The sequence below is a fragment of the Ranitomeya imitator genome, chromosome 8, assembly GCF_032444005.1.
Source record: "Ranitomeya imitator isolate aRanImi1 chromosome 8, aRanImi1.pri, whole genome shotgun sequence".
Lineage (NCBI taxonomy): Eukaryota > Metazoa > Chordata > Amphibia > Anura > Dendrobatidae > Ranitomeya > Ranitomeya imitator.
In genome coordinates, this window is record NC_091289.1 from 145421522 (window position 1) to 145439784 (window position 18263).

At 44.8% G+C, this 18263-nt stretch overlaps 1 protein-coding gene across 3 annotated transcripts in view; it reads left to right on the forward strand.

The window, feature by feature from the left end:
* Window positions 1-14664: 14664 nt before the first annotated feature.
* The window catches only part of SH3GLB1 (SH3 domain containing GRB2 like, endophilin B1), a 64604-nt gene continuing 61005 nt past the window's right edge, over window positions 14665-18263 (forward strand). For 2 of the 3 annotated variants that reach the window (XM_069737515.1, XM_069737516.1), the window contains exon 1: window positions 14665-14823. In XM_069737515.1, the coding sequence (XP_069593616.1) occupies window positions 14761-14823 (63 nt within the window). In that variant the 5' untranslated portion in view covers window positions 14665-14760. The remainder of the gene's footprint in view (window positions 14824-18263) is intronic. The other variant, XM_069737517.1, reaches the window with a different exon arrangement.

An 18263-nucleotide genomic window follows, 5' to 3' on the forward strand; every position in this document is an offset into this window, starting at 1 on the left:
TTCTCTTTCAAACGCAGTCATTACTTTGGAGACAGTACCTCTTGACACGCCAAGCATTCGGGCACTTTCTGTTACACTAGCGCCTGCCATACGAGCACCAACAATTTGGCCTCTTTGAAAATCTGAGAGGTCTGCCATTGGTATCAGGTTCTCATGAATGTTCTTACAATTATGCAAAACAGTTAAAGGGAACCTGTCACCCCGTTTTTTCAGATTGAGATAAAAATACTGTTAAATAGGGCCTGTGCTGTGCGTTACAATAGTGTATGTAGTGTACCCTGATTCCCCACCTATGCTGCGAAATACATTACCAAAGTCGCCGTTTTCGCCTGTCAATCAGGCTGGTCAGGTCGGGTAGGCGTGGTGACATCGCTGTTTCTTCCCCAGCTTTCCGTTGGTGGCGTAGTGGTGTGCGCATGTCCAAGTGCCGAATCCACTGCGCGCACGTGAAGAAACAGCGCGCGATCTGCGCTATTACCCTTGTCATCGGTGGGGGCGGCCATCTTCCTGGGGCCGCGCATGCGCAGATAGAGTGCTCTGCTGCACGGGGCTTCAGGAAAATGGCCGCGGGATGCCGCGCGTGCGCAGATGGAGATCGCGGCGGCCATTTTCCTGAAGCCGAGATGCAAACTGGGGAAGAAAAGAGCGATGTCACCACACCCACCTGACCTGACCAGCCTGATTGACAGGCGAAAACGGCGACTTTGGTAATGTATTTCGCAGCATAGGTGGGGAATCAGGGTACACTACATACACTATTGTAACGCACAGCGCAGGCCCTATTTAACAGTATTTTTATCTCAATCTGAAAAAACGGGGTGACAGGTTCCCTTTAATTTATATACACAACACAAATAATCAACTACAAAACATTACCATATGTCATGATTTGCATGTTTATCACATGTTCGAAGATTATGATGCCAAAACGTTAGGCGTTTCAATAATTTTGTCCAACCCCTGTATGTATGTATGTATGTATGTGTATATATATATATATATATATATATATATATATATACTAGCTGAAGAGCCCGGCGTTGCCTGGGCATAGTAAATATCTGTGGTTAGTTATAGCACCTCACTTCTCTTATTTTCCCATCACGCCTCTCATTTTCCCCCTCACATCTCTCATTTTCTCCCTCACTCCTCTCATTCCCCCCTAACACTTGTCATTTCAACCTCACATCTGTCATTTTCTGATCACTCCACTATTTTTCCTCACTCCTCTCATTTTGCACTCACACCTTTTTATTTTCACCTCACACCTCTCATTTTCACCTCATTACCTCAGTATATACATGTTTGTCATCTCCCTTATATATAGTATACATCTGTATGTCATCTCCTGTATATAGTATATACCTGTATGTCATCTCCCCTGTATATAGTATATACCTGCTGTGTGTCATCTCCCCTATATATAGTATATACCTGTGTGTCATCTCCCCTATATATAGTATATACCTGAATGTCATCTCCTTCTATATATCGTATATACCTGTATGTCATCTCCTCCTGTATATAGTATATATGTGTGTCATCTCCTCCTGTATATAGTATATACCTGCATGTCATCTTCTATATATAGCATATACCTGTATGTCATCTCCTGCTGTATATAGTATATACCTGTATGTCATCTCCTCCTGTATATATATGTACCTGTATGTCATCTCCTCCTATATATAGTATATACCTGTTTGTCATCTCCCCTGTATATAGTATATATGTGTGTCATCTCCTCCAGTATATAGTATATACCTGCATGTCATCTTCTATATATAGCATATACCTGTATGTCATCTCCTGCTGTATATAGTATATACCTGTATGTCATCTCCTCCTGTATATATATGTACCTGTGTCATCTCCTCCTATATATAGGAACACATGGGCTACTTGCACAGTGAACAAGTCTGTATGATCATGTTCACACACCACCAAGAAACCTGAAGACACAAAAGAGAACAGCAAAACCAAAAACACTCAGTTTGAAAAAATGTTGCAGCAATCCGCAAGTGCTAGTAAAAGATGTAAAATACAGGGTATTTGGTTGATACGTTTTTTGCAAAAAATGTATACCAAGCTGCTCTACCAATCTTCACGGTATACCCTTATCAGAGCAGTCCTAACTAATGTATGCAATCCCTATCTGATGTATTTAAAAACCTGATCATCTGTATATAACCTGTGTGAACAGGGTTCAGAGAGGAAAAATCCATGTGTGCATACAGGGTAGAACAGCTTTTGTGCAGATAGCCCAAGAGGAGTGGTGGAACTCCCCAGTCTTGTAGACACAAGAGAACAATTATGGAAACAGGAACACATGGGCTACTTGCACAGTGAACAAGTCTGTATGATCATGTTCACACACCACCAAGAAACCTGAAGACACAAAAGAGAACAGCAAAACCAAAAACACTCAGTTTGAAAAAATGTTGCAGCAATCCGCAAGTGCTAGTAAAAGATGTAAAATACAGGGTATTTGGTTGATACGTTTTTTGCAAAAAATGTATACCAAGCTGCTCTACCAATCTTCACGGTATACCCTTATCAGAGCAGTCCTAACTAATGTATGCAATCCCTATCTGATGTATTTAAAAACCTGATCATCTGTATATAACCTGTGTGAACAGGGTTCAGAGAGGAAAAATCCATGTGTGCATACAGGGTAGAACAGCTTTTGTGCAGATAGCCCAAGAGGAGTGGTGGAACTCCCCAGTCTTGTAGACACAAGAGAACAATTATGGAAACAGGAACACATGGGCTACTTGCACAGTGAACAAGTCTGTATGATCATGTTCACACACCACCAAGAAACCTGAAGACACAAAAGAGAACAGCAAAACCAAAAACACTCAGTTTGAAAAAATGTTGCAGCAATCCGCAAGTGCTAGTAAAAGATGTAAAATACAGGGTATTTGGTTGATACGTTTTTTGCAAAAAATGTATACCAAGCTGCTCTACCAATCTTCACGGTATACCCTTATCAGAGCAGTCCTAACTAATGTATGCAATCCCTATCTGATGTATTTAAAAACCTGATCATCTGTATATAACCTGTGTGAACAGGGTTCAGAGAGGAAAAATCCATGTGTGCATACAGGGTAGAACAGCTTTTGTGCAGATAGCCCAAGAGGAGTGGTGGAACTCCCCAGTCTTGTAGACACAAGAGAACAATTATGGAAACAGGAACACATGGGCTACTTGCACAGTGAACAAGTCTGTATGATCATGTTCACACACCACCAAGAAACCTGAAGACACAAAAGAGAACAGCAAAACCAAAAACACTCAGTTTGAAAAAATGTTGCAGCAATCCGCAAGTGCTAGTAAAAGATGTAAAATACAGGGTATTTGGTTGATACGTTTTTTGCAAAAAATGTATACCAAGCTGCTCTACCAATCTTCACGGTATACCCTTATCAGAGCAGTCCTAACTAATGTATGCAATCCCTATCTGATGTATTTAAAAACCTGATCATCTGTATATAACCTGTGTGAACAGGGTTCAGAGAGGAAAAATCCATGTGTGCATACAGGGTAGAACAGCTTTTGTGCAGATAGCCCAAGAGGAGTGGTGGAACTCCCCAGTCTTGTAGACACAAGAGAACAATTATGGAAACAGGAACACATGGGCTACTTGCACAGTGAACAAGTCTGTATGATCATGTTCACACACCACCAAGAAACCTGAAGACACAAAAGAGAACAGCAAAACCAAAAACACTCAGTTTGAAAAAATGTTGCAGCAATCCGCAAGTGCTAGTAAAAGATGTAAAATACAGGGTATTTGGTTGATACGTTTTTTGCAAAAAATGTATACCAAGCTGCTCTACCAATCTTCACGGTATACCCTTATCAGAGCAGTCCTAACTAATGTATGCAATCCCTATCTGATGTATTTAAAAACCTGATCATCTGTATATAACCTGTGTGAACAGGGTTCAGAGAGGAAAAATCCATGTGTGCATACAGGGTAGAACAGCTTTTGTGCAGATAGCCCAAGAGGAGTGGTGGAACTCCCCAGTCTTGTAGACACAAGAGAACAATTATGGAAACAGGAACACATGGGCTACTTGCACAGTGAACAAGTCTGTATGATCATGTTCACACACCACCAAGAAACCTGAAGACACAAAAGAGAACAGCAAAACCAAAAACACTCAGTTTGAAAAAATGTTGCAGCAATCCGCAAGTGCTAGTAAAAGATGTAAAATACAGGGTATTTTGTTGATACGTTTTTTGCAAAAAATGTATACCAAGCTGCTCTACCAATCTTCACGGTATACCCTTATCAGAGCAGTCCTAACTAATGTATGCAATCCCTATCTGATGTATTTAAAAACCTGATCATCTGTATATAACCTGTGTGAACAGGGTTCAGAGAGGAAAAATCCATGTGTGCATACAGGGTAGAACAGCTTTTGTGCAGATAGCCCAAGAGGAGTGGTGGAACTCCCCAGTCTTGTAGACACAAGAGAACAATTATGGAAACAGGAACACATGGGCTACTTGCACAGTGAACAAGTCTGTATGATCATGTTCACACACCACCAAGAAACCTGAAGACACAAAAGAGAACAGCAAAACCAAAAACACTCAGTTTGAAAAAATGTTGCAGCAATCCGCAAGTGCTAGTAAAAGATGTAAAATACAGGGTATTTGGTTGATACGTTTTTTGCAAAAAATGTATACCAAGCTGCTCTACCAATCTTCACGGTATACCCTTATCAGAGCAGTCCTAACTAATGTATGCAATCCCTATCTGATGTATTTAAAAACCTGATCATCTGTATATAACCTGTGTGAACAGGGTTCAGAGAGGAAAAATCCATGTGTGCATACAGGGTAGAACAGCTTTTGTGCAGATAGCCCAAGAGGGTAGAGCAGCTTGGTATACATTTTTTGCAAAAAACGTATCAACCAAATACCCTGTATTTTACATCTTTTACTAGCACTTGCGGATTGCTGCAACATTTTTTCAAACTGAGTGTTTTTGGTTTTGCTGTTCTCTTTTGTGTTTTCCTCCTATATATAGTATATACCTGTGTGTCATCTCTCCTGTATATAGTATATATCTGTGTGTCATCTCCCCTGTATATAGTATATACCTGTGTGTCATCTCCTCCTGTATTAGACCTCGTTCACACGTTATTTGCTCAGTATTTTTACCTCAGTATTTGTAAGCTAAATTGGCAGCCTGAAAAATCCCCAGCCAACAGGAAGCCCTCCCCCTGGCAGTATATATTAGCTCACACATACACATAATAGACAGGTCATGTGACTGACAGCTGCCGTATTTCCTATATGGTACATTTGTTGTAGTTTGTCTGCTTATTAATCAGATTTTTATTTTTGAAGGATAATACCAGACTTGTGTGTGTTTTAGGGCGAGTTTCGTTTGTCAAGTTGTGTGTGTTGAGTTGCATGTGGCGACATGCATGTAGCGACTTTTGTGAGATGAGTTTTGTGTGGCAACATGCGTGAAGCAACTTTTTGTGTGTCGAGTTGCATGTGACAGGTTAGTGTAGCAAGTTGTGTGCAGCAAGTTTTGCGCATGGCGAGTTTTGCGCGTGGAGAGTTTTATGTGTGGTGCCTTTTGAGTATGTGCAAGTTTTGTGTGAGGCAACTTTTGCATGTGTTGCAACTTTTGTGCATGTGGCAATTTTTCCGCATGTGCAAGTTTTGCGTGTGGCGAGTTTTCCATGAGGTGAGTTTTGCACTTGTGGCGAGTTTTGCAAGAGCCTAGTTTTTGCATGTGGCGAGTTCTACGCGTGGCGAGTTTTGAGTGGCGACTTTTGTGTTTCAACTTTTATGTTGCGAGGTTGGTGTATTTGTGGTGAAATGTGTGCTGAGGGTAATATGTGTTCAAGCATATGGTAGTGTGTGGCGCATTTTGTGTGTGTTCATATCCCCGTGTGTGGTGAGTATCCCATGTCGGGGACCCACCTTAGCAACTGTACGGTATATACTCTTTGGTGCCATCGCTCTCATTCTTTAAGTCCCCCTTGTTCACATCTGGCAGCTGTCAATTTGCCTCCTACACTTTTCCTTTCATTTTTTCCCATTATGTAGATAGGGGCAAAATTGTTTGGTGAATTGGAAAGCGCGGGGTTAAAATTTCACCTCACAACATAGCCTATGACGCTCTCGGGGTCCAGACGTGTGACTGTGCAAAATCTTGTGGCTGTAGCTGCGACGCCTCCAACATTTTTCCTTTCACTTTTTTCCCCATTATATAGATAGGGGCAAAATTGTTTGGTGAATTGGAACGCGCGGGGTTAAAATTTCGCCTTACAACATAGCCTATGACGCTCTCGGGGTCCAGACGTGTGACTGTGCAAAATTTTGTGGCTGTAGCTGCGACGCCTCCAACATTTTTCCTTTTACTTTTTTCCCCATTATGTAGATAGGGGCAAAATTGTTTGGTGAATTGGAACGCGCGGGGTTAAAATTTCGCCTTACAATATAGCCTATGACACTCTCGGGGTCCAGACGTGTGACTGTGCAAAATTTTGTGGCTGTAGCTGCGACGCCTCCAACATTTTTCCTTTCACTTTTTTCCCCATTATGTAGATAGGGGCAAAATTGTTTGGTGAATTGGAACGCGCGGGGTTAAAATTTCGCCTTACAATATAGCCTATGACGCTCTCAGGGTCCAGACGTGTGACTGTGCAAAATTTTGTGGCTGTAGCTGCGACAGTTCAGATGCCAATCCCGGACATACACACATACAGCCTTATATATTAGACTAGCTGAAGAGCCCGGCGTTGCCTGGGCATAGTAAATATCTGTGGTTAGTTATAGCACCTCACTTCTCTTATTTTCCCATTACGCCTCTCATTTTCCCAATCACATCTTTCATTTTCCCCCTCACATCTCTCATTTTCTCCCTCACACCTCTCATTTTCTCCCTCACTCCTCTCATTCCCCCCTAACACTTGTCATTTCGACCTCACATCTGTCATTTTCCGATCACTCCACTATTTTCCCTCACTCCTCTCATTTTGCACTCACACCTTTTCATTTTCACCGCACACCTCTCATTTTCACCTCAGTATATACGTTTGTCATCTCCTTTATATATAGTATACACCTGTATGTCATTTCCTGTATATAGTATATACCTGTATGTCATCTCCCCTGTATATAGTATATACCTGCTGTGTGTCATCTCCCCTGTATATCGTATATACCTGTATGTCATCTCCTCCTCTATATAGTATATACCTGTATGTCATCTCCTTCTATATATAGTATATACCTATATGTCATCTCCTCCTGTATATAGTATATACCTGTGTGTCATCTCCCCTGTATATAGTATATATCTGTGTGTCATCTCCTCCTGTATATAGTATATACCTGTATGTTATCTCCTCTTGTATATAGTATATACCTGTAGGTCATCTGCTCCTGTATATAGTATATACCTGTGTGTCATCTCCTCCTGTATATAGTATATACCTGTATGTCATCTCCTCCTGTATATAGTATGTAACTGTATGTCATCTCCTCCTCTATATAGTATATACCTGTGTGTCATCTCTGCTGTATATAGTATATATCTGTGTGTCATCTCCCCTGTATATAGTATATACCTGTGTGTCATCTCCTCCTGTATTAGACCTCGTTCACACGTTATTTGCTCAGTATTCTTACCTCAGCATTTGTAAGCTAAATTGGCAGCCTGATAAATCCCCAGCCAACAGGAAGCCCTCCCCCTGGCAGTATATATTAGCTCACACATACACATAATAGACAGGTCATGTGACTGACAGCTGCCGTATTTCCTATATGGTACATTTGTTGCTCTTGTAGTTTGTCTGCTTATTAATCAGATTTTTATTTTTGAAGGATAATACCAGACTTGTGTGTGTTTTAGGGCGAGTTTAATGTGTCAAGTTGTGTGTGTTGAGTTGCGTGTGGCGACATGCGTGTAGCGACTTTTGTGAGATGAGTTTTGTGTGGCAACATGCGTGTAGCAACTTTTTGTGTGTCGAGTTGCATGTGACAGGTTAGTGTAGCAAGTTGTGTGCAGCAAGTTTTGCGCATGGCGAGTTCTGCGCGTGGCGGGTTTTATGTGTGGTGCCTTTTGAGTATGTGCAAGTTTTGTGTGAGGCAACTTTTGAATGTGTTGCAACTTTTGTGCATGTGGCAATTTTTCCGCGTGTGCAAGTTTTGCGTGTGGCGAGTTTTCCATGAGGTGAGTTTTGCACTTGTGGCGAGTTTTGCGTGAGCCTAGTTTTTGCATGTGGCGAGTTTTGCGCGTGGCGAGTTTTGCGCGTGGCGAGTTTTGAGCGGCGACTTTTGTCTTTCGACTTTTATGTGGCGAGGTTGCTGTATGTGTGGTGAAATGTGTGCTGAGGGTAATATGTGTTCAAGCACGTGGTAGTGTGTGGCGCATTTTGTCTGTGTGTTCATATCTCCGTGTGTGGTGAGTATCCCATGTTGTGGCCCCACCTTAGCAATTGTACGGTATATACTCTTTGGCGCCATCGCTCTCATTCTTTAAGTCCCCCTTGTTCACATCTGGCAGCTGTCAATTTGCCTCCTACACTTGTCCTTTCATTTTTTCCCATTATGTAGATAGGGGCAAAATTGTTTGGTGAATTGGAACGCGCGGGGTTAAAATTTCGCCTCACAACATAGCCTATGACGCTCTCGGGGTCCAGACGTGTGACTGTGCAAAATTTTGTGGCTGTAGCTGTGACAGTGCAGATGCCAATCCCGGACGGACACACACGGACACGCACGCACGCACACACACCTTTATATATTAGATGTATATATATACTGTCCTGTAGAGTTTTATCCACTAGAGGGCAACATTACTGTATTTTTCACACTGGCACAGTATGAGGCATGTTGGAACCAAGTAGCAAAGAAAACATTTGTAATTAACCCCTTCCCGACCTTTGACGCCACGTAGGCGTCATGAAAGTCGGTGCCATTCCGACCCATGACGCCGATGCGGCGTCATGGAAAGATCGCGTCCCTGCAGATCGGGTGAAAGGGTTAACTCCCATTTCACCCGATCTGCAGGGACAGGGGGAGTGGTAGTTTAGCCCAGGGGGGGTGGCTTCACCCCCTCGTGGCTACGATCGCTCTGATTGGCTGTTGAAAGTGAAACTGCCAATCAGAGCGATTTGTAATATTTCACCCATTATAACGGGTGAAATATTACAATCCAGCCATGGCCGATGCTGAAATATCATCGGCCATGGCTGGAAATACTAGTGTGCCCCCACCCCACCCCTCCGATCGCCCCCCCAGCCCTCCGATCTGGCCGGTACACTGCTCCGGCTCCCCTCCGTCCAGTGCTCCGCTCCCCCCCGTGCTCTTGTCCGCTCCCCCCGTGCTCCAATCACCCCCCCGTGCTCCAATCACCCCCCCTGCACTCCGATCCACCCCCCCCCGGTGCTCCGTTCCACCCCCCCGTGCTCCATTCCAGCCCCCCCGTGCTCCGTTCCACGCCCCCCGTGCTCCGTTCCACCCCTCCTGCACTCCGATTCCCCCCCCCGTGCTCCGATCCCCCCCCCCGTGGTCCCCCCCCACCCCATCATACTTACCGATCCAGCCGGGGTCCCGTCCGTCTACTCCCTGGGCGCCGCCATCTTCCAAAATGGCGGGCGCATGCGCAGTGCGCCCGCCGAATCTGCCGGCCGGCAGATTCGTTCCAAAGTGCATTTTGATCACTGAGATATAATCTATCTCAGTGATCAAAATAAAAAAAATAATAAATGACCCCCCCCCTTTGTCACCCCCATAGGTAGGGACAATAAAAAAATAAAGAAATTTTTTTTTTTCCACTAATGTTAGAATAGGGTTAGGGTTAGGGGTAGGGTTAGGGTTAGGGTTAGGGGTAGGGTTAGGGTTAGGGCTAGGGTTAGGGGTAGGGTTAGGGCTAGGGGTAGGGTTAGGGTTAGGGCTAGGGTTAGGGTTTCGGTATGTGCACACGTATTCTGGTCCTCTGCGGATTTTTCCGCTGCGGATTTGATAAATCCGCAGTGCTAAACCGCTGCGGATTTATGGCGGATTTACCGCGGTTTTTCTGCGCATTTCACTGCGGTTTTACAACTGCGATTTTCTATTTGAGCAGTTGTAAAACCGCTGCGGAATCCGCACAAAGAAGTGACATGCTGCGGAATGTAAACCGCTGCGTTTCCGTGCAGTTTTTCCACAGCATGGGCACAGCGATTTTTGTTTCCCGTAGGTTTACATTGAACTGTAAACTCATGGGAAACTGCTGCGGATCCGCAGCGTTTTCCGCAGCGTGTGCACATACCTTTAGAATTAGGCTATGTGCACACGGTGCGGATTTGGCTGCGGATTCGCAGCAGTGTTCCATCAGGTTTACAGTACCATGTAAACATATGGAAACCAAATCCGCTGTGCCCATGGTGCAGCAGAAAATACCACGCGGAAACGCTGCGTTGTATTTTCCGCAGCATGTCAATTCTTTGTGCGGATTCCGCAGCGTTTTACACCTGTTCCTCAATAGGAATCCGCAGGTGAAATCCGCACAAAAAACACTGGAAATCCGCGGAAAATCCGCAGGTAAAACGCAGTGCCTTTTACCCGCGGATTTTTCAAAAATGGTGCGAAAATATCTCACACGAATCCGCAACATGGGCACATAGCCTTAGGGTTAGGGTTGGAATTAGGGTTGTGGTTATGGTTAGTGGTGTGTTGGGGTTAGGGTTGTGTTTAGGATTATGGCTACAGTTGGGATTAGGGTTAGGGGTGTGTTGGGGTTAGTGTTGGAGGTAGAATTGAGGGGTTACCACTGTTTAGGCACATCAGGGGTCTCCAAACGCAACATGGCGCCACCATTGATTCCAGCCAATCTCGTATTCAAAAAGTCAAATGGTGCTCCCTCACTTCCGAGCCCTGACGTGTGCCCAAACAGTGGTTTACCCCCACATATGGGGTACCAGCATACTCAGGACAAACTGCGCAACAATTACTGGGGTCCAATTTCTCCTGTTACCCTTGTGAATCAAAAAAAATGCTTGCTAAAACATAATTTTTGAGGAAAGAAAAATGATTTTTTATTTTCACGGCTCTGCGTTGTAAACGTCTGTGAAGCACTTGGGGGTTCAAAGTGCTCACCACATATCTAGATAAGTTCCTTGGGGGGTCTAATTTCTAAAATGGGGTCACTTGTGGGGGTTTCTACTGTTTAGGCACACCAGAGGCTCTGCAAACGCAACGTGACACCCGCAGACCATTCCATCAAAGTCTGCATTTCAAAAGTCACTACTTCCCTTCTGAGCCCCGACGTGTGCCCAAACAGTGGTTTACCCCCACTCATGGGGTATCAGCGTACTCAGGAGAAACTGGACAACAACTTTTGGGGTCCAATTTCTCCTGTAACCCTTGGGAAAATAAAAAATTCTGGGCTAAATAATTATTTTTGAGGAAAGAAAACGTATTTATTATTTTCACGGCTCTGCATTATAAACTTCTATGAAGCACTTGGGGGTTCAAAGTGCTCACCACACATCTAGATAAGTTCCTTTCGGGGTCTAGTTTCCAAAATGGGGTCACTTGTGGGGGGTTTCTACTGTTTAGGCACATCAGGGGCTCTGCAAACGCAACGTGACGCCCGCAGAGCATTCCATCAAAGTCTGCATTTCAAAACGTCACTACTTCAATTCCAAGCCCCGGCATGTGCCCAAACAGTAGTTTACCCCCACATATGGGGTATCACCATACTCAGGAGAAACTGGACAACAAATATTGGGGTCAAATTTCTCCTGTTACCCTTGGGAAAATTAAAAAATTCTGGGCTAAATAATTATTTTTGAGGAAAGAAAACGTATTTATTATTTTCACGGCTCTGCATTATAAACTTCTATGAAGCACTTGGGGGTTCAAAGTGCTCACCACACATCTGGATAAGTTCCTTTGGGGGTCTAGTTTCCAAAATGGGGTCACTTGTGGGGGGTTTCTACTGTTAAGCCACATCAGGGGCTCTGCAAACGCAACGTGACGCCCACAGAGCATTCCATCAAAGTCTGCATTTCAAAACGTCACTACTTCACTTCCGAGCCCCGGCATGTGCCCAAACAGTGATTTACCCCCACATATGGGGTATCAGCGTACTCAGGAGAAACTGGACAACAACTTTTGGGGTCAAATTTCTCCTGTTACCCTTGGGAAAATAAAAAATTGCAGGCTAAAAGATCATTTTTGAGAAAATAATTTTTTTTTTTTTTTTCATGGCTCTGCGTTATAAACTTCTGTGAAGCACTTGGGGGTTCAAAGTCCTCACCACACATCTAGATTAGTTCCTTTGGGGGTCTAGTTTCCAAAATGGTGTCATTTCTGGGGGATCTCCAATGTTTAGGCACACAGGGGCTCTCCAAACGTGACATGGTGTCCGCTAATGATTGGAGCTAATTTTCCATTTAAAAAGCCAAATGGCGTGCCATCCCTTCCGAGCCCTGCCGTGCGCCCAAACAGTGGTTTACCCCCACATATTGGGTATCTGCGTACTCAGGACAAACAGGACAACAATATTTGGGGTCCAATTTCTCCTATTATCCTTGGCAAAATAGGAAATTCCAGGCTAAAAAATCATTTTTGAGGAAAGAAAAATTATTTTTTATTTTCATGGCTCTGCGTTATAAACTTCTGTGAAGCACCTGGGGGTTTAAAGTGCTCAATATGCATCTAGATAAGTTCCTTGGGGGGTCTAGTTTCCAAAATGGGGTCACTTGTGGGGGAGCTCCAATGTTTAGGCACACAGGGGCTCTCCAAACGCGACATGGTGTCCGCTAACAATTGGAGCTAATTTTCCATTCAAAAAGTCAAATGGCGCGCCTTCCCTTCCGAGCCCTGCCGAGTGCCCAAACAGTGGTTTACCCCCACATATGAGGTATCGACGTACTCGGGAGAAATTGATCAACAAATTTTATGATCCATTTTACCCTACTGCCCATGTGAAAATGAAAAAATTGAGGCGAAAAGAATTTTTTTGTGAAAAAAAAGTACTTTTTCATTTTTACAGATCAATTTGTGAAGCACCTGAGGGTTTAAAGTGCTCACTAGGCATCTAAATAAGTTCCTTGGGGGGTCTAGTTTCCAAAATGGGGTCACTTGTGGGGGAGCGCCAATGTTTAGGCACACAGGAGCTCTCCAAACGCGACATGGTGTCCGCTAACGATGGAAATAATTTTTCATTCAAAAAGTCAAATGGCGCTCCTTCCCTTCCGAGCCTTACCATGTGCCCAAACAGTGGTTTACCCCCACATGTGAGGTATTGGTGTACTCAGGAGAAATTGCCCAACACATTTTAGGATCCATTTTATCCTGTTGCCCATGTGAAAATGAAAAAATTGAGGCTAAAAGAATTTTTTTGTGAAAAAAAAGTACTTTTTCATTTTTACGGATTAATTTGTGAAGCACCTGGGGGTTCAAAGTGCTCACTATGCATCTAGATAAGTTCCTTGGGGCGTCTAGTTTCCAAAATGGGGTCACTTGTGGGGGAGCTCCAATTTTTAGGCACACGGGGGCTCTCCAAACGTGACATGGTGTCCGCTAAAGAGTGGAGCCAATTTTTGATTCAAAAAGTCAAATGGCGCTCCTTCCCTTCCAAGCCCTGCCGTGCGCCCAAACAGTGGTTTACCCCCACATATGAGGTATCAGCGTACTCAGGACAAATTGGACAACAACTTTCGTGGTTCAGTTTCTCCTTTTACCATTGGGAAAATAAAAAAATTGTTGCTAAAAGATAATTTTTGTGACTAAAAAGTTAAATGTTCATTTTTTCCTTCCATGTTGCTTCTGCTGCTGTGAAGCACCTGAAGGGTTAATAAACTTCTTGAATGTGGTTTTGAGTACCTTGAGGGGTGCAGTTTTTAGAATGGTGTCACTTTTGGGTATTTTCAGCCATATAGACCCCTCAAACTGACTTCAAATGTGAGGTGGTCCCTAAAAAAAATGGTTTTGTAAATTTCGTTGTAAAAATGACAAATCGCTGGTCAAATTTTAACCCTTATAACTTCCTAACAAAAAAAAATGTTGTTTCCAAAATTGTGCTGATGTAAAGTAGACGTGTGGGAAATGTTATTTATTAACTATTTTGTGTCACATAACTCTCTGGTTTAACAGAATAAAAATTCAAAATGTGAAAATTGCGAAATTTTAAAAATTTTCGCCAAATTTCCGTTTTTATCACAAATAAACGCAGAATTTATTGACCTAAATTTACCACTAACATGAAGCCCAATATGTCACGAAAAAACAATCTCAGAACCGCTAGGATCCGTTGAAGCGTTCCTGAGTTATTACCTCATAAAGGGACACTGGTCAGAATTGCAAAAAACGGCAAGGTCTTTAAGGTCAAAATAGGCTGGGTCATGAAGGGGTTAAAGTCCTTTCCGAATTATTTTGGGCGGCCGAGCTCCTGCAGGTCGGGTACACACACTGCACGGATACACACATGACGGCACAGGATAATGCAGGGACGTCAGGGAGAACCTGGGGTGGAACCGCTCAGCACCTCGGACAAACAGCATCCGGGTAACACTGACTCACAACATAAAAGCGGTGGGGGGGCCGCGCCTGCGCATTCACACACGGTACGCCCGGCATCTCTATGGTATGGCGCACCGCGTTCACTTCCGGTCACGTGCTGTGTGTGGCTGCTGGAGCCGCCCAGAGTGTGACAGCCCCGAGCTGCGGGCGGAGCCTCCTCCCTTATCTGTTCTGCCTGCAACATCAGTCCCCGGTGCCAACTTCAACATGGACTTCAACGTGAAGAAGCTCGCGGCCGATGCCGGCACCTTCCTGAGCCGGGCGGTGCAGGTACGGGAGCCGGGCATGGGGGAGGCCCGGGGGCAGTGAGCGCTGTGTGGCTGAGCAGGAGGTGGGGGTTACATGGTGATACCTGCCTGGCAGTTGGGTGTCACCTGCACGGCCGGTAGGATGGGCATACAGGACCATGGGAGCCCACAGGACACATTATGGGGGGCCCCAATGATGTCACTCTGGGCACGGCTGTATCTCTGCTGCACGGTGGGTGGTAGGACCCTGCCCTCAGGGATATCTGGGCCTCTCCTTCTGTCACACTGGGCACGGCTGTATCTCTGCTGCCCCTGTACCTTGGGTGGTAGGACCCTGCCCTCAGGGATATCTGGGCCCCAATGATGTCACTCTGGGCACGGCTGTATCTCTGCTGCCCCTGCACGGTGGGTGGTAGGACCCTGCCCTCAGGGATATCTGGGCCCCAATGATGTCACTCTGGGCATGGCTGTATCTCTGCTGCCCCTGCACGGTGGGTGGTAGGACCCTGCCCTCAGGGTTATCTGGGCCCCTCTTTCCTTCTGTCACTCTGGGCACAGCTGTATCTCTGCTGCCCCTGCACGGTGGGTGGTAGGACCCTGCCCTCAGGGTTATCTGGGCCCCTCTTTCCTTCTGTCACTCTGGGCACAGCTGTATCTCTGCTGCCCCTGCACGGTGGGTGGTAGGACCCTGCCCTCAGGGTTATCTGGGCCCCTCTTTCCTTCTGTCACTCTGGGCACAGCTGTATCTCTGCTGCCCCTGCACGGTGGGTGGTAGGACCCTGCCCTCAGGGTTATCTGGGCCCCTCTTTCCTTCTGTCACTCTGGGCACGGCTGTATCTCTGCTGCCCCTGCACGGTGGGTGGTAGGACACTGCCCTCAGGGTTATTTGGGCCTCTTTCCTTCTGTCACTCTGGGCATGGCTGTATCTCTGCTGCCCCTGCACGGTGGGTGGTAGGACACTGCCCTCAGGGTTATTTGGGCCTCTTTCCTTCTGTCACTCTGGGCATGGCTGTATCTCTGCTGCCCCTGCACGGTGGGTGGTAGGACCCTGCCCTCAGGGTTATTTGGGCCCCTCTTTTGATTTTTCGTCCTCGTCTTTCTAGACCTTCACCGTCTTTATTCTTCCTTCTGCAGCGTTGTATGGGGACTGCTTCTTATCGTCACCTTTTCGGGGTCCGTACAACTTTCTGATCTTTTTATTCTGTCGTTTTTGGAGAGGTGACACAGATTCTGCCAGATTTACAATCTCCAACTCAGCCTCCACAGTATGGGATAAATATAACGATATTTTATTAGCGCTGTACACTTGTACTGGACATTGATCTCTTCCTGTGCACATCTTTAGTATTCGTTTTATTTACGTCTTGGTAAAGCAGGGCGATGCTACCTTGTGTATTGATCCCTTTAGGGAGCCTGAACCTGCCATCACTTGTATATTCCACCAATGTAAAATGAACAACTCCAATGATCCCAGCATAGAAACCCGTATACATGCATGGCGGACACTGGCCTACTGTAGACCTCTCCATCTGCTGTCACATTGTCCTCAGCACCCCACAGTTATGGTGTGATGGGTGGGGTGTGGAGGTTGGAAGGTACGGCCTCACTTTCTCCTAGGCTTGACAACATCATCTAAGAGCCAAACAGTGGCATTTAAGAGGTTAAGCTGCATTAGTCAGAGCATATAACACAGCTGCAATCCACAGTGTGGAGCAAGCTCCACTCCCAGGCCGCCTTCATGCATACTATGCACATATCCACCCTATGTGGATGTTGCAACTTGAAACGAGGACTGAGTGGGCCGTCCAAGCCCTGGCACCTGTGGGGTCCCAAACCCAGTACTGCCTGTACCCCATTGTGTAGCAATGTGACAAGATGTTTGCCCCAGTAACCATGGTCACGTGTACCAGAAGTTAACGCTTGGTGATGTCACCCAAGTTTTAAGAAAACTAAGTGTTCTGTTTGTCTTCACTTCGTCTTGCAGATGACCCCATCCTTTTGAGTTGACTCTAAGTATTCAGACCAAATATAATGATGTCCTCAGTGGTTGATGTCTTCTAATGGCTAACTGAAAAGATGGTAACAGCGTTTTTTGAGACTTCCTTGGTCTCGTCATCTGGCTTAGTGTAACACAAAATCTGAAGAGTCACATGAGACTTGAAGAAAGAAACGTTAAGCAGAACTATCAATGTGGGTCAATGTGACAATAGCTGTTGGTGCGATCATAGATAAGGAGAGTGAGGTCTGGTCCAGAATTGTGATTCCCTCAAAAGGTCTGAGGAGAACATCCATTAACTCATAGATTGTAAGCTTGCAAGCAGGGCCCTCATTCCTCCTGGTATCTGTTTTGATCTATGTGTTTATTGTTATGCTGTAGGGTCTATTGTCTGTACAAGTCCCCTCTATAATGCAAAGTACTGCAGATTACGCTGGCGCTATATAAATAAAAATTGATTATAATTAACATAAGAATACAGACTCTTCTCTTTGATGTGAAGTTACCCTTCAATACCAGCAAGTTAACGTCCATGACGCTGTAATCAGGGCCTCAAAATACGTTTGGCCACAGGTAGATCCCCCCCCCCCTTTTTTTTTTTTTTTTTTTTTTCCCGTGTGACATTGAGGATTCATCCTTGTTTTAAGTTTTTGTTCCCCTTCCAATATTGATAGTTTTGCTTCACGTCACTTCTTATTTCCTGCAGTATTTTATGTCCCATTGTGTATAAATGAGACTCTTCACATTTGTTTACTCTATGCCTGATGAAGAGACCGGAGTAGTCTGGAAAGCTTGCAATTTGTTACCATCTTTTCAGTTGGCCATTAAAAGGTATCAACCACTGAGGACTCTCAAGTGTTTATCTTTTTCTATCTATTGGCTAACATGGCGCAAAGATATATTTTTCCTATAGTGATATCATAACCCTACAACATGGCAGCCCCTCTGATCAGGTGTTGCTGGTATAATTATAGAATGAAACTGTCAAAGGGATTTGTCAGAGCATCCCTAGGACTATAACATGTGATAATTTGTGATCTTCATATAGGTAATATCAGATTGGTGGGGGTCCGACAACTGGCATCACTAATCATTTGATTGAAGGGCTAATGGCACATCAGTCTTGGCACATGACTGAGCATTATATTGTGGCCTTGAATGATGCTGCAGCCTTCTCCAGGGCTTCGTGGGAGTCAGATCACAGCTGACCTGAAAGATAAATAGGTCAGAAATATTCAAGTACCAGAAATCACACTTTAAAAAGTTTGTCCAAATCTGAAATAAGTCTTCTCATCCTACTGATCCCCCTCTGCACCTTTTCCAATGCTTTCCGGTGGTCTACATACTTGATTTCCGGCTATGCAGGGCGTGTGACCTTTGTGGTGGTGACCAACAAATGGCAGTCTGACACTGTATTGCAAATTGCACGTCGCGTCAAACACTCCCAGTGTATGCTGTAAAAGAAT